General features: G+C 58.4%; 4 protein-coding genes across 7 annotated transcripts; 1 reads left to right on the top strand and 3 right to left on the bottom strand.

The window, feature by feature from the left end:
* Positions 1–66: 66 nt before the first annotated feature.
* Positions 67–3,032, bottom strand: TIMM17B (translocase of inner mitochondrial membrane 17B). Of its 2 annotated transcripts, XM_016426544.2 has the most exons (7): positions 2,897–3,032; positions 2,410–2,480; positions 1,783–1,882; positions 1,486–1,549; positions 1,097–1,225; positions 884–994; positions 67–619 (listed from the first exon to the last, which is right to left on the bottom strand). In XM_016426544.2, the coding sequence occupies exons 2-7, from the start codon at positions 2,433–2,435 to the stop codon at positions 528–530; spliced, it is 522 nt and encodes a 173-aa protein (XP_016282030.1). In that variant the 5' UTR covers positions 2,436–2,480; positions 2,897–3,032; the 3' UTR covers positions 67–527. The 2 variants fall into 2 exon arrangements, with proteins under 2 accessions (XP_016282030.1, XP_001372082.1); XM_001372045.4 differs by lacking the exon at positions 2,897–3,032 and having other exon boundaries at positions 2,410–2,595.
* A 16-nt stretch (positions 3,033–3,048) lies between these two features.
* PQBP1 (polyglutamine binding protein 1) lies at positions 3,049–5,705 on the top strand. Of its 2 annotated transcripts, none has more exons than XM_016426545.2 (6): positions 3,049–3,189; positions 3,331–3,475; positions 3,669–3,778; positions 3,885–3,995; positions 5,275–5,335; positions 5,476–5,705. In XM_016426545.2, the coding sequence occupies exons 1-6, from the start codon at positions 3,123–3,125 to the stop codon at positions 5,630–5,632; spliced, it is 651 nt and encodes a 216-aa protein (XP_016282031.1). In that variant the 5' UTR covers positions 3,049–3,122; the 3' UTR covers positions 5,633–5,705. The 2 variants fall into 2 exon arrangements, with proteins under 2 accessions (XP_016282031.1, XP_056665081.1); XM_056809103.1 differs by having other exon boundaries at positions 3,051–3,189; positions 3,364–3,475.
* Positions 5,706–5,753: 48 nt separating this feature from the next.
* Positions 5,754–9,664, bottom strand: SLC35A2 (solute carrier family 35 member A2). Its single transcript, XM_001372072.5, has 5 exons — positions 9,291–9,664; positions 8,713–8,898; positions 8,469–8,620; positions 7,584–8,278; positions 5,754–6,090 (listed from the first exon to the last, which is right to left on the bottom strand). Exons 1-5 carry the CDS (start codon positions 9,499–9,501, stop codon positions 6,063–6,065), a joined length of 1,272 nt encoding a protein of 423 aa, XP_001372109.3. The 5' UTR covers positions 9,502–9,664; the 3' UTR covers positions 5,754–6,062.
* Positions 9,665–9,809: 145 nt separating this feature from the next.
* Positions 9,810–12,672, bottom strand: PIM2 (Pim-2 proto-oncogene, serine/threonine kinase). 2 transcript variants are annotated; one of them, XM_007507727.2, is made up of 5 exons: positions 11,978–12,672; positions 11,842–11,892; positions 10,916–11,288; positions 10,652–10,828; positions 9,810–10,572 (listed from the first exon to the last, which is right to left on the bottom strand). In XM_007507727.2, exons 1-5 carry the CDS (start codon positions 12,119–12,121, stop codon positions 10,307–10,309), a joined length of 1,011 nt encoding a protein of 336 aa, XP_007507789.2. In that variant the 5' UTR covers positions 12,122–12,672; the 3' UTR covers positions 9,810–10,306. The 2 variants fall into 2 exon arrangements, with proteins under 2 accessions (XP_007507789.2, XP_056665080.1); XM_056809102.1 differs by having other exon boundaries at positions 10,916–11,373; positions 11,842–12,120.
* Between the last annotated feature and the right edge of the window lie 141 nt (positions 12,673–12,813).

The following is a 12,813-nucleotide window of genomic DNA, read 5'->3' as shown; positions in this document are numbered from 1 at the left end:
CACCCAAGAGGTGACTGACTCCTTTACCTTTGGTCTACAGGGACAGAAAAAAAAAAAAGACACACAGAGGTTTCAGAGCCATCTTTAAATAAAGAGGGGGAGATGTGGGGAAGAGAAACTGGAGAGGAGAAAAGGCCAGATTGTATTTTTTTTTTCCTCACAGGGTGGGGGTGTACATGAGCTGGGAGCCAACAGTGAACTAAATTCTAGAGAAAGGTGAAGGGGTCTGGGGTCCCTCCATAGTTTGAATAAACAACCCAATCCTCATTTCTGGGAATTGCAATCCCTTTCTTGAGGTATGTCCAACTCCCTGAGATGATGATGTTCACAGGGCCTGGCCTATTCATCCCCACTCTGGAGGAAAGCCAGGAGAGGGGCAGTGAGGGGTCCCCTGCCCTGAAGTGCCAGCTCTGAGAGGTAGTGAAAAAGAGTTGGAGTCTAGTTGGTTCCCACCAACCCTTGAGGACCCAAATAGCCCTGGGTTCTCCCCAGCTTCTTCCCCTCCCTCCCCCCATGGCCTGGTGGCTTCACTGGTACTGTCCATAGCCTGGATAGCCGGGGGGTGGGGCAGAACCCTCCTTCGGGGGCAGCTGTCCAGGATCTTCTATGAAGGGGGGTGCTGGAAAAAGAGACAAAAGAAAAGAAGGAAGAATGGTGGAGAGAAGAACTAAGAAAAGACAAGGAGTGAGATCTAAAGGCAAAGATGCAAAGATGGGAGACTGAAGACAAAGGCTAAGGACAGAAGGAGGAAGAGAGAACAGCCCAGGTGGCTCTTCATACTAGCAAGGTAGGGGTGCCAGAATCACAAGGACTTTGCAGGGCTAGTGACAATGACAATAACAAAAGGCAGGAAGGAGAATGGAGGGAGTGAGGAGTGACTCACTGTTCCGGAACTGCTGGGCTGTGTAGCGGGTGAGGAGGATGCCCACACCTTCAATCAGGGCCAGCAGGATCCCTCCCATCATGGCAGATCCAACCATGGCCAAGGGCCCACCTGGACAAAGGAAAAGTCAAGCAGAAGCCTCTCAGGGCCTTTCTGAGAGCCCCTGCCCCACTTCCCACAGTAGGAAGGTTAAGTGGGAGGGATGTCACTTACTTCGAGCTGCCAACACAGCACCAGTGAGAGCCCCACTAGTGATGGAATTCCATGGGTCCTCCTTCCCACGGAGACGCACAAGCCCACAATCAATGGTGGAGAAGAGGCCACCCCAGACCGCAAAACTACCTAGAAGGGGAGAAGCAAAGCAACAAGTTTTGCAGAGTTGAGGTGGCAGGACTGGCATCTAGAACCCTTCCCAGGATGCCCCAAGCCCAAATCAGCAGCTGAGGAGCTTCCTGACCCCCAACTCTTCCCCTCTGCTTCCCAGAGGCCCAGGGGAGGAGCTCAGTGATTCCAATCTGAAACTCTCCACCTCTCAGAGACTGTCCTGCTGCACCGGGAGCCCCCTGCTTCCTCCCTCTCCACCCCCCCCCCAGCCCTCTTACCTCCGATCTGGGGTGCCCTGATCCTCACTGCACTGATGCTACCCCGGAACCTATGGCGGATGCCCTGGGGAGGTCAAGAAGAGAGGTCAAGAGACCAGTGGTGGGAAGATGTAGATTGATCTAGGCCAGGTAAAAAGCCCAAGGGCTCAGGCAATGGATAGGCCCTCCCCTATCCCCCCCCCCCACCTCCCCTCAAGTTCCTCTTATGTCTGGGCAAACAGGAGGGAGAACAACGAGGGGGAGACGGCTGAGATTGGCATCTACAGGAAGGGGGAAACTGAGGCCCAGGGGACTCACTACTGGGGCATTTCGGAAGCCCTTGATGGCCTGGAAGACGCCTCCCCCGATGACTCCCATAGTGAAGGCCCCACCGCAGTCATCCACAATCCTCCAGGGGCTGCAGAGGTAGGTAGCAGGTATGGCACAGGTCCTAGGTATCCTGGAAGGGTATGGCTGCCCCTCTCCCCGCCTCACTCTCCCGAAGGCCCAAGGGAGCACAGGGGAAGGGGCAGCCCAACCTGCCCCGCCCCTCGGGGACAGCAGAGAAGAAGCTGCCAGAGGTGAAGGCAGGCCAGCAGCAGCTGTAAGGCTCTCCCAGAAAGAGGCGGAGGCAGTGCCGGTTCACGGCCCACCGCCAACCTTCCCTTTGGTGTCCCAGTCCGGGGGCCCGTTTCTGCGCTTCCCTCCCCCCACCCTGTGCGAAGAGGCTCGTCCACAGAAACCAAGCGCCCAAAAAAGGGGCGGGGCAGCCCCAACCGCCGGCAATGGAAAGGTCCACAGCGGGACCCGGACTAAGCCGGGAGAGACCAAATGTGCCGGCGGTGGGGGGGAGCAAATAAGGGACCGAGGACGCCCACAATCCTCCACCCTCAAGGATTCAAATCTCGGCCCCCCTCTCCGCCTCGCCCTACCCCTAATCCGTACCAGGGTTCGCGTGCGTACTCCTCCATAACGCTTCAGCTCAGGCGGCTTAGTCAAGATCCGGGCTGCCCACTCTAAAGGGGAACGTCCCTCCCTGAAGCCTCGCAAGCCGCCCCTCTCTACGGCTCCTCCCCACTTCCCGCCTCTTTCTGCACTCCACCCTCTGGACCATGCGAGTGAGGGAGCTGAAGTCGCAGGGCGCTTGCGCAATCTGCCTCCCTCCCCTGTGTACTAGGGGTTGCCAAGGCAACCGTCCCGCGCGTTCATAGGCCGTTTCTCCCCTCGACCCCTTCCCAGTGTTCGAACTTGAGAAGAAAGAAGTGACTCGCGCGCGCCTGTCTAGATACAAGAGGAGAGATCTGAGAGGAGGCGGGCTCATACCCGGAACGGACCGGGAAGCCTCATGGGAGGGAGAAGTAGAGGGACGAGGGGGAGGGTGCGGAGCGAGGTTGGGCGTGTTAGAGGGCGGTAGTTTAATCGATGAACTCACCGATGTGATTGCATTGGCCAACAACCGTGCACATGCGCACAACTGGTAGGGCGAGGGGGCGGGCTGGGCCGGACCTCGTAGGTCTTGGAGCCAAAGACCGTGAACAGGAAGTGATATCACTCGCGGTGGTTGAGGCCCTCCGCTCCCTCCTACTCCTCCGAGCCCTTAGTGTTTGGGGCCGCCGGACTTCCCGAAACGCACGTCTCGTTGCTGCCCCGGCCTCGCCATGCCGCTCCCCGTAGCCCTGCAGTCCCGCCTGGCCAAACGCGGCATACTTAAACACATGGAGCCCGGTGAGTGGGCGCCACGCTGGGTAGTGGGACTCGCCCCCCTTACCCCGCCCCTCCTGTGGGGTGGGGGGGAGAAAGAGGAGGGGGAGGGGGAGGGGAAGGAGGGCCGGACGATATGGGTCAATGCCAGTGCTGCTGTTCCAGCCCCTGACTTGACCTCAAACCGGCTCCCTGCAGAACCAGAGGAAGAAATCATCGCCGAGGACTATGACGATGACCCAGTGGACTACGAGGGCACCAGAATCGAAGGCCTGCCGCCCAACTGGTACAAGGTGTTCGATCCAGTCTGGTGAGCTCTGCTTTGGGGGCAGTTGGGCCCAGTGGAAGCCTTAGGCCTTGCATCTCTAATGCTCCACAAGCACGCTGGGCCAATCACCAGTGAAGGATGGCTGGAGGGAGGGAGGGAGGGAGGGAGGCAGGCAGGTGGGGAGGCCTGCTGGCCTTTGGCCTCACCTTCAAGGCTCTTTTGCCCAATCTCTCAGTGGCCTTCCTTATTATTGGAACGTGGAGACAGATCTCGTGTCCTGGCTGAACCCCCATGATCCCAGCTCCGTCATCACCAAGGCAGCCAAGAAACTCAGAAGCAACTTGGGTAAGTCCCTGGTATCTTCTGGCCATTCTGCAAATCAAAGGGGTACTTTTGGGGAGAAGCTTCTCCCTTTCCTCCCATGATTGTTTTTGATGTTCTTCTGCCTCAGAGCCAGAAGAGAAGCTGGACCGGGGCTACGAAAAGCTAGAAAGGGAGGAGTTGAAGGAGCGCCGTTACCACCGAAGGGAAGAGCTGGCCCCCTACCCTAAGAGCAAAAAAGGTAGGTGGCAGAGAGAGTGCACCCAGTGGACAGAACACTCCTCCAGGCTCTAGAGACAGACACACAGAGGATGTGCCTGTCTGGCTCCTTTGGCCAGCCACCTGTTTATTGTGCTGGCTTGGACACAGAAAGACAAAACTTCAAATAGCCCCTGGCCTCACGTTGCTTCCAGCCTGCTGGGATGACAGGGCATAAACAGGCAAACAATTCCAGGAGAAAGAGAGTGTTTGACACTGGGTGAGAGACTAGAAATCAATATAGCCAAGCCACAAAGGAAAGCTAAAGAGACAGGAGTGACGAGGGATAACAGTCCGAACCTTCCAAGGTACGGAGACAACAACGCAGTACTCTGCTAGGCAGATCGGAGAGAGCCGAGTTGGATGCATGTTACAGCTAGCAAGTAACCATGGGAAGACTGCTGAGAAAGGAGCCTAACACTGTGAAATGTGTGCCCTGGGGAGATTATTCTGGAAACTGTATGAAGAACAGATTTGAGGAAGGATTCTTGGAAGAAGGGTGGTCAGTTAGGAAATTAGCATGAATAGCAAGAGTTGATCTCCAGGAGGGTGGTTGTGGGAGTGGGAAATGGGGCAGAGGACAAGGGAAGCTATTAGAACATGGCTGCTCCTTTGGGTGTGTGAAGGAAGGCAGAGTAGGTCCCCCCCCCCCCCCAGGTGCCTCGAAGGGTGCTTTCCATGGGCCAGACATCGGAAAGGTCCGAGTAGGGGAGCATGAAATTGGAAGTCCTGCCAGCGATGTCTGGGTTTGTAGATCTAGGAGTCACCTGCACAGAGATGACTTGAGTCAACAGCAGTGACTGGTAGCATTCACAGAGAACCTGCTGCCAGACTCTCAAGGTGCCCAAGCTCACAACTTCTGTCCCGGATCACCTCCACTTCTGAGAGTTGTAAACTCCTTAAAGGCATACCATAGGAGCCTATTAATACTTGATTGCCCTGAACAGAGAGGGAAATTACTTGGGGATATCACATGGCACAATTGCCGAGTTCAAATCAAGGCTCTCCAAGATTTAGGAGAAGAGCAGCCCAGACTGGGCTTTGGGATACCCTCTCCTGGGTCTTTTGGTGCTCTTGAGGAACAGTTAAGAGGAAAGAACCAGATAGAGCTCAAGAGAGCAGAGGATAACAAGGAGTGCCAATCTAAGCATTAGGGAATGAGGTTTTGCACTTGGGGCTCTCTTCTTCTGGGCCTCAGATACCCCTGGAGCTGGACTGGTGGCCTCCCAAGTGGGTACTAGCCCCTTTTCCTCTCTCCACAGCCAGCCGAAAGGATGAAGAATTGGACCCTATGGACCCTAGTGCCTATTCTGATGCCCCTCGGTGAGTACCTCAATTTGGACCCTCTTCTGTGTACTGACATGCTCTCTCATTACAAGGGTCGTGGGGTAGATGGGAGAACACAACTGCTCAGTCTCTCCTTTGCTACCAATTTCCACCCTATGGATTCCTTCCATCTCCAGAGGTACGTGGTCTACAGGTCTCCCCAAACGGAATGAAGCAAAGACAGGGGCCGACACAACTGCCGCTGGGCCCCTATTCCAGCAGCGGCCGTACCCCTCCCCGGGGGCAGTGCTTCGGGCCAATGCTGAGGCCTCCCGGGCCAAGCAGCAAGACTAAGACTGAGCCCAGTCTCTCCTGCAGTTTTCCCCAACCCAACCCTCTGGTGAACAATAAAGTGTTTTCCTTTCAACTCTTGCCATTGGAGCTCCTGGGATAAGGGGTGTGGGGCACAGAGGAAGAAGCTGTTACAAATTTATTTTCAGAGGAAACGTTCCTTCCCTGCAGAACTTGGTTCAATATTTTGTAGAGGGGGTGAAGGGAAGGTCAGCGATCAGTCTCATTAATCCTAGGGAATTAGGGAGGGAGACCTTAAATTCTCCAGCAGCCCAAGGTGGTTAGGGGTGAGGGGGTAGAGGAGATGTTTAACTCCTTAATACTGAAGAAGCTGCTTCCAGTTCCACATGGAAGCCACAGGACCAGGGTATCCTCAGAGCAGACATGGGAGGTGCTGGGCATCTTCGGTCCCCCCATCAGACAAGGGGGGTGGCTACGACCCCTTCTCCTTGGCCAGCAGCCTGCAGGGGAAAGAGAGAGAGAGCCCAGGTGGCTTTCTTTCAGACCTCACCAAGAACCTCCATGCCTGGAGGGTTGGGGAAATTTAGAGGGCTTACTTCCTTTCCTGTAGATAAACCCCAGTGTTAATTGGGTTAAATCCAGCATGAGAGAACAGTCCAGGACCCCTTTACTTTTAAGTAAGTTGCACATCGACTACATAAATAGAATTTCTTTATTTTGGCATTTGTACACTTGACCCTGCCCAGCATCCCCTGGCCAATAAAGAAATCATTCCATTTCCCCATCTTACAAAAAATGAGGGATTGGCAATCACAGCCTCTTCCCCCACAAAAAGCCTGGCTATAGTAGCAACTCTCACACCATATATACAGAAGGAAGGGGGCAGGCTCCCTGGCCTTTGGGGAGACTTGGGTTAAAGGGTTAATCAGAGTAAAGGGGAGAACACCCTTTTTCTGATAATCGGAACATTTAAGCCATCCCCCCACCCCAATCTCCTAGCAATTGCCTTCTGCTGGCTCTTTCCTCATTGTCCAAACCCCCGTTTCCTGACACCAACTTCTCTCCAGTTCATAACTGACTTTCCCTGCTGGACTCTTGAGAGATAATCTAATGCCCATTTCCCAGCCCAGGCCCCCTTCTTAGTCTTATTCCAAAAACTGGCAAATAGAATCATTCCACTACCCATCCCCAACACCACAGGGTAGCCACTGGGACAGTCCTCTGAGTGGGTCAATTCCCCCTTTGGCATTGCAGCTGGGCTGGGGAGCCAGAAAGATCCAGTTCGTTCCCCTCCCTAGAAGCTGGCCCTGGATAAAAGGAAATGGAAGAGGCTAGACCATTCTTCCTTCGCTAGAGCTGTTTCCCTGACCTGCCAGGTTTGGCTGGAACCTGAGATGAGACTATGGTATAGGGATGCAGGAGGAAGGTGAAGTGAAGTCATGAGAAAAGAAGCACTCCTATGGCTGAGCTCCACTCTCAGGAAGACACACACAATTGGAGAAGATCAAGGCATCAAATAACAGGCCATGGAAGCTGGAAAGCACGTCCCCACGCCCCCTTTGGGGTGGCATGGACCCTGAGGAAGGGGCTGGGAAAGGTGTGGACGTCGGGGCTAAAGATTCAAGGCATCGAATGCTGAGAGGGAGGTGGGAAACTGAGCCCACAGAACTGGGTAAGGCCCCTCAGGAAGGGGCTATGATCTGAAAAAAGGAGGAGGCTGGCGAGAAATAAAAGGAAGAAAAGAGACCAGCCACTCTACCCCACCTAGGAATTTAGAGCATCTTTAAAAACAGTCTCTGTGTGGATCCCTTGAAAGAGTCAGTGTGCCTCAAGAGGCCTTGGGGCAAGGGTGGGGTGTGGGGGTGGGGAGGGCAATGGGCAATGTGTTTATGTGTGGCAGTGGAGAACTGAGGGCTAGGGCTTGGGAGATGGACTCCCTGGTGGCTCCCCAAACTCCATTTCTGCTCCCAAACGTCACTTCCCCAGTACTGACTTGGGCAGGAAGGGCTCCTCCTCAGGGTCCGCATGGCGGCCACTGGCCAGCGGCGCTGTGTTCAGAGGAGGAGTGACCACGGCAGCAGTTCGGGGCAGACTGTAGAGGTAGACGGCCCCGATGACCAGGCCAGCCCCAAGTGCAAAGAGCAGATCCACCTGGAAGCCGAACAGGCGGATGGAGGCTGCTGTGGAAACGACAATGGAGAGGGAGGTGGCAAAGCCCTTGAGGATGTTGTCTGCATACTTCACCACCACGGCAACTAACAGGCCTCCAAAGGCCTGGTTCAGCACCACCCCCCAGACGGCTGGTGTGTAGCCAAAAAAGAAGCCTCGACTGGCCACAGCCCCACCCTCTGCCCACCACAGCCCTGCCAGGCCCAGCAAAGTTCCAAAGAGGCCCAGTTGCACGTTCCTCAGCCACACAGACCCTGAACTACCCTTCAGGATCTTCTCAAAGTAAACACCAGCAAAGCCTGAGGACAGGCATGAAGCCACCACAGCTGCCAGACCCACCCCAGGGTTCTGGCCCCCTGGGCGTGGTGACCCATTGCTACCACCTGCCTGCTGGACCTGGACGAGGGCCACACCCAGGAAGAGCAGGAGCAGGGAGGCCCACTGCAGGCGGGACAGGCTCCGGCGGAGCATGAGGACTGAGAACAGGGCTGTGGTAAGGATTTTCAGCTGGTATGTGACCTGTGGAAGTGGAGGTAGAAGGCAGGGTCTGAGGAACAAGGATCCCCACGAAGGCAAAGGTAGGTCCAGGCTAGCTCTATCCCCCATGCCATGCCATGCCACGCTGCCACGCCTGGCCCGGCCTAGCTCAGCTTCCTCCTTTGCTGCTTTCCTCCTTTCCCTGCCCAGCTCTCCCTCCCCCACAAGTCACCTGGAAGGTGGCTGCTGGCAGGTTGGAGATGGCCACGTACTGCAAGTTATTTTGAAGGGTGTAGATGAGGGAGGGCACTGCCAGCTTCAGCGTGTCCACATACTGGACCAGAACGGCTTCGTGCAGAAACAGCACGAAATGTTTCACGTTCCCTGTTCGGGGAGGACAAGAGGCAAGGCTGCGGTCTCTCCTCACGGGCTCTGCCCGCCCCGCCCCCCCCTCCTCCCCCTTCCCGCGTCTGTACCCCTCTTCTGGGCGAACAGCAGCAGGAGACAGGTGGCTCCCTTCAGCACTTCAGCCATGACCACGGCTGTGGTGGCGAAGAAGCGGTCGCCGGGGAGGGTCCGAGCGTAGCGGATGCTCAGGATCAGGGATGCATTTTGCACCACCAGTACAGCCAAAGACGCCTGCTTCAACCACCGGTGGTGACCTGCCGGGGAGCCGCGGGGGGGGGACAAGCCCTGCATAAGGCCTCCTCCCGCCGCCCACCGCTGCACCCCAGCCGTGTCTCCGGAAGGCCCGATGGCCAATCTCAGACACAGGCCACGGTGTGAGAAGGAAGACCTCCCTGGTAAAGGCCTGGGTGCCCGCCGCGACACCTAGGCAGGGCCACGCGGGAGGTGACGGAAGGTCCTGCAAAACCTCCCTTCCTTCGGGCCCCCCCCCCCCAATGTGACGGCAGACCTAAGACACCCAGCCACACCCGGCCGCGGGCCTGCACTCATGACACACACACACACACACACACACACACACACACACACACACACACACACACACACACGGCTGCAGGGGCCAGCACACCGCCCTGTGCCCCCTTACTTGCGCCGGGAAGCCCAGGCTGGTGGTGTCCACCCGGGGGCCCGACGGCCCCCGCCACTGCCCCAACTGCTGGGTCCCCTCCGCCTGCACCCTCCGCTGCCATGTTGGCACCTGCCCGGGTCCGTCCCCTCGGCAACGGCCCGGGCCTGTTTCCTTCCGCAAGGCTCGTCATTTCCGCTTCCGAGACCCCGGGGGCCTGACCCCCCCGCATCCCAATCTAGAGTCGTCATTGGTCGGGCCGAGTCTGCGGGCCCGCCCCTCAGACATCCCATAGGCTTACTCCGGCGTCTCCACCCGCCTCTTCCCCACCTGATCCCGCCCCTCTCCCCATCCGAACCAATGGCCCTCGCCTCGGTCTGGCTGCCCCTCTCCCACGCTCTTCTTCCGGCCAGGGGGCCACGCCTGTGCCTCCTCTGGAGGAGCTCTCCGAAAGCCTAGGCGAGTAGACCTCCCGCCCAGATCCCAGAGGCCCCCCTCGAGGGCAGACGGATAGATCACACAGCCAGCCCAGCCTAGGCCTGGGGTTGCAGGGGGTTCGTTTAATGTGACATTCACATCCAGCGGGTGAGAGAGCCGGCTGACCAGCACCTGCCCACCCTTCCCTGCCTGGGCATCCTCTAGCCGGTGGCCGGTGTGCCCGAAGGATTTGCACAGCTTGGGAGGCGGCGGTGGCCGTCAGAGGGGGATGGTGGAGAAGCCGACCTCACTGGGCAATCAACAACACAGGCTGCCCTCCGGTCATGCAGGGGCGATGTCGAGGGCAACGGAGAGCAGCTGGGCACAAGGAAATAGCTGGGTTTGAAGGAGCCAAGAGGGCTCAAGCTCCCAGCCTTTTCTACCCCAACCTCAGGATTTCTACAAACAACCGCCTAGGGAGGAAAGGGGGAAGGGGAAGGGAGTGGCTAGTGTGGAAAAAGGCCCCATTCACCCCCAAGAGCCAGAAGGTAGCTAAAGGTCTTTCTCTGTCCCTTGGGTTAGGTACAGAGGAGGATCTCAAAGCAACCTGTAAAACCAGGTCAACATGGCAGCCTCAAAAAGCTGCTCCCATTCTGGGGACCACAAGTATACATGCTCCATTCCTGCACACTGTTAGAAAGGGGCCACTCTGGGCTACTGGCACCACAGGAGGCAGTACTATCACGGGAGGGAGGAGGCACAATTTCCGAAGGGAGTGCTAAGTGATCCTCCCCATCCTGCATCCAGGGGTCCCAAAGAATCTGCTCCAGAGAGGGCCGGTTGGCAGGGTCAGGGGCCAGGCAACGTCGTATCAGGGCCTTGCAACCTGCAGGATGGGATAGAAAGTCTGTGGCCTAGAAGAGGAGGAAAGCAGCAAGGCGGGGCAGGGAGAGGCTGTACTTTACCTGGGGAAAGACGGCAGTGGAATCGAAGGCGAGCACCCAGGATCTCCCGATCGTGTTCAAAGGGGATGTCACCACAGGCCATGTCATAAAGGAGGATGCCTAAGGACCACACAGTGGCTGGGAGTGCATGGTACAGCTGCTGAGAGATCCATTCTGGGGGGCTGTAGACCCTTGTTCCTACAAAGGGCACCACGGGGTCTGAGGTCACCCTGCCCCCCTATGTTCCTCCACTCTAGCAATCCCCAAACTGGCCCAGGCTCTCACCATCGAAGTCGGTGTAGGGCTCCTCCCGGAGCAGGGCACCAGAACCAAAGTCAATGAGCTTCACCTCACCCCTCCTCAGGTCCACCAGGATGTTCTCATCCTTGATGTCTCGGTGGACTACACCTCGGGCATGGCAATGGCGCACAGCAGCTACCACCTGGCTGAAGAATCGCCGGCAGTGGCCCTCTCCCAGGGGGCCCCGCTCAGTGATATAGTCAAACAGATCCTGGCCGTGTTCTGGCCGCTCAAGCACCAGCACGAAACTCTCTGGGGTCTCAAACCAATCCAGCAGCTGGATCACACCCCGATGACCACCCCCAGCCCCGACCTTTCTCAGCAGGGCCACCTCCAGTGGGCATGGGCCCGAGTCAGACTGCAGAAAGGCAGAAGGTACAGGGAGGAGCTGCAGTCGCTCACTGGCTCCAAGACACATACACGATGGAGGCACCAAATCTGGCCTGGAGGAGAGGCCCCACTTGAGAAGGGAGAACCTCCAGCCCATATGCATATATTGGAGCCAGATGGGGGCAGCAGTGGGAAGAACCCTGAGTTGGGCATCAAAAAGACTAAGTTTTCTTTCATCTTAGCTGGGCAAGCGGGCTCAGGCAGTCCCCTCCCCTTTCCGAATGCTCAACTAACTCGCTGGCAACTCTGGGTCCAAGGGTGCCAAACCCCATCAAGCACCCTCCCCTGCTGGCTAAGGGGGCGGGGTCAGCCCCCCCCACCCTCCCTTCCGCACATGCCCGAGAACGTGCCGTAGCGCTGCGGGGGGGGGGGGGGGGGGAAGTCCCATGCCCCCAGCCAGGCCAACCGGGAACTCCCGCAGATGGGTCCGAGACTCCTCCCCTTCGGGATTCCAGAGCGCGCCCGTCGCCAGCAGAGGGAGAGAGGGGAGGAGAGGATACGCCCACGGGGAGCATACCCACCAGGGGGGCCCAGCCCAGGACGCGGCTCCGTGGGATCAGCTTCACAGCAACCTGAGAAAGGGGAGACGAGGAGCTGGCGAGGGAGGTCCCGGGGAGGGGCGCAGGGAGGGGCGGCAGCTGGAGCGGGCGCAGTCACCTGCAGGCGGTCAGCCCGGCGGTGCGCAGAGAAGACCGAGCCAAAGCCACCCTTGCCCAGAAGGGGCCCCAGGCGGTAGGCCTCCAGGGTCTCCTGGTCCTTGGCGCGCTGGCCCGGGGGCTCCGCGGAGGGGGGCGGCGGCATGACCCTGCTGGCCGTGGCGGGGGCGGGGGCGGCTGCGGCTGCGGCTGCGAGGCGCCCGGCTCCACCCGTGAAGGAGATTCACTCTCTACTGGCCAGAGGGCGGCCGAGCCAGGGAAGAGGTCAGCCCCGAATGCCCCGCCCCCGAGGCTGAACCAATCGGCGACCGCCAATTAGCATACTAGCCCCGCCCCCGCCCATATTCCGATTGGGGGGGGGGGCGCCGCTGAGACTCTCTTCCCGGAACCAGGGCTCGAGGCAGCCTCTAAGCCTGCCCTGCCCTGCCCCCCTGCGGTCCCCCAGGAAACCTGGGGACGCGGGTGGCCTAGTAACCTCGGGCAGAGCTGGCTCTGCCCCCGCCGCCCCCCCCCCCCGCCCCCATGGGTACAGGGACTCCTGGCACCACACACACAATACAGCTCAGCCCGGCACCAGGGGGGACACTGGGTTTATTCTGCCAAGGCGAGGGGGGGGGGGGTGGCGCTCAAATGCCCTTGTCCCTTCTCCCTGGGTCAAGTGGCAGTTTCATTGTCTGTAGCTTGGGGAGGGGTGGCCAGCCTCAAGCCAGGGGCTTCCCACCCTTCACCCCCCCATTCCCCCCCAAAGAGAGACAGGGAAAGAAAGTAGAAAAAGGGGGGGCCCAGTCCCAGGTCAGCCCTGAGCCTTGGCCCCCTAGACAGAGCTGGGCCAGCATC

The sequence above is a fragment of the Monodelphis domestica genome, chromosome X, assembly GCF_027887165.1.
Source record: "Monodelphis domestica isolate mMonDom1 chromosome X, mMonDom1.pri, whole genome shotgun sequence".
Taxonomy (NCBI): domain Eukaryota; kingdom Metazoa; phylum Chordata; class Mammalia; order Didelphimorphia; family Didelphidae; genus Monodelphis; species Monodelphis domestica.
This window is presented reverse-complemented; position numbering and strand designations above follow the sequence as displayed.

Excerpts from the sequence above, each read along its gene's own strand:
- PIM2 (XM_007507727.2), bottom strand. The coding sequence starts at position 12,121 with ATGCCGCCGCCCCCCTCCGCGGAGCCCCCGGGCCAGCGCGCCAAGGAC. Across the intron at positions 10,829-10,915 it reads GCCCTACACCGACTTCGATG|GAACAAGGGTCTACAGCCCC; the intron begins GTGAGAGCCTGG and ends TGCCCTTTGTAG. Across the intron at positions 10,573-10,651 it reads CCACTGCCGTCTTTCCCCAG|GTTGCAAGGCCCTGATACGA; the intron begins GTAAAGTACAGC and ends CCCATCCTGCAG.
- SLC35A2 (XM_001372072.5), bottom strand. The coding sequence starts at position 9,501 with ATGCGGGGGGGTCAGGCCCCCGGGGTCTCGGAAGCGGAAATGACGAGC. Across the intron at positions 8,899-9,290 it reads GCCTGGGCTTCCCGGCGCAA|GTCACCACCGGTGGTTGAAG; the intron begins GTAAGGGGGCAC and ends GCTCCCCGGCAG. Across the intron at positions 8,621-8,712 it reads GCTGTTCGCCCAGAAGAGGG|GGAACGTGAAACATTTCGTG; the intron begins GTACAGACGCGG and ends CTCCCCGAACAG.
- TIMM17B (XM_016426544.2), bottom strand. The coding sequence starts at position 2,435 with ATGGAGGAGTACGCACGCGAACCCTG. Across the intron at positions 1,883-2,409 it reads GAGTACGCACGCGAACCCTG|CCCCTGGAGGATTGTGGATG; the intron begins GTACGGATTAGG and ends CTACCTCTGCAG. Across the intron at positions 1,550-1,782 it reads GCTTCCGAAATGCCCCAGTA|GGCATCCGCCATAGGTTCCG; the intron begins GTGAGTCCCCTG and ends TGACCTCCCCAG.
- PQBP1 (XM_016426545.2), top strand. The coding sequence starts at position 3,123 with ATGCCGCTCCCCGTAGCCCTGCAGTCCCGCCTGGCCAAACGCGGCATA. Across the intron at positions 3,476-3,668 it reads AAGGTGTTCGATCCAGTCTG|TGGCCTTCCTTATTATTGGA; the intron begins GTGAGCTCTGCT and ends CCAATCTCTCAG. Across the intron at positions 3,779-3,884 it reads GAAACTCAGAAGCAACTTGG|AGCCAGAAGAGAAGCTGGAC; the intron begins GTAAGTCCCTGG and ends CTTCTGCCTCAG.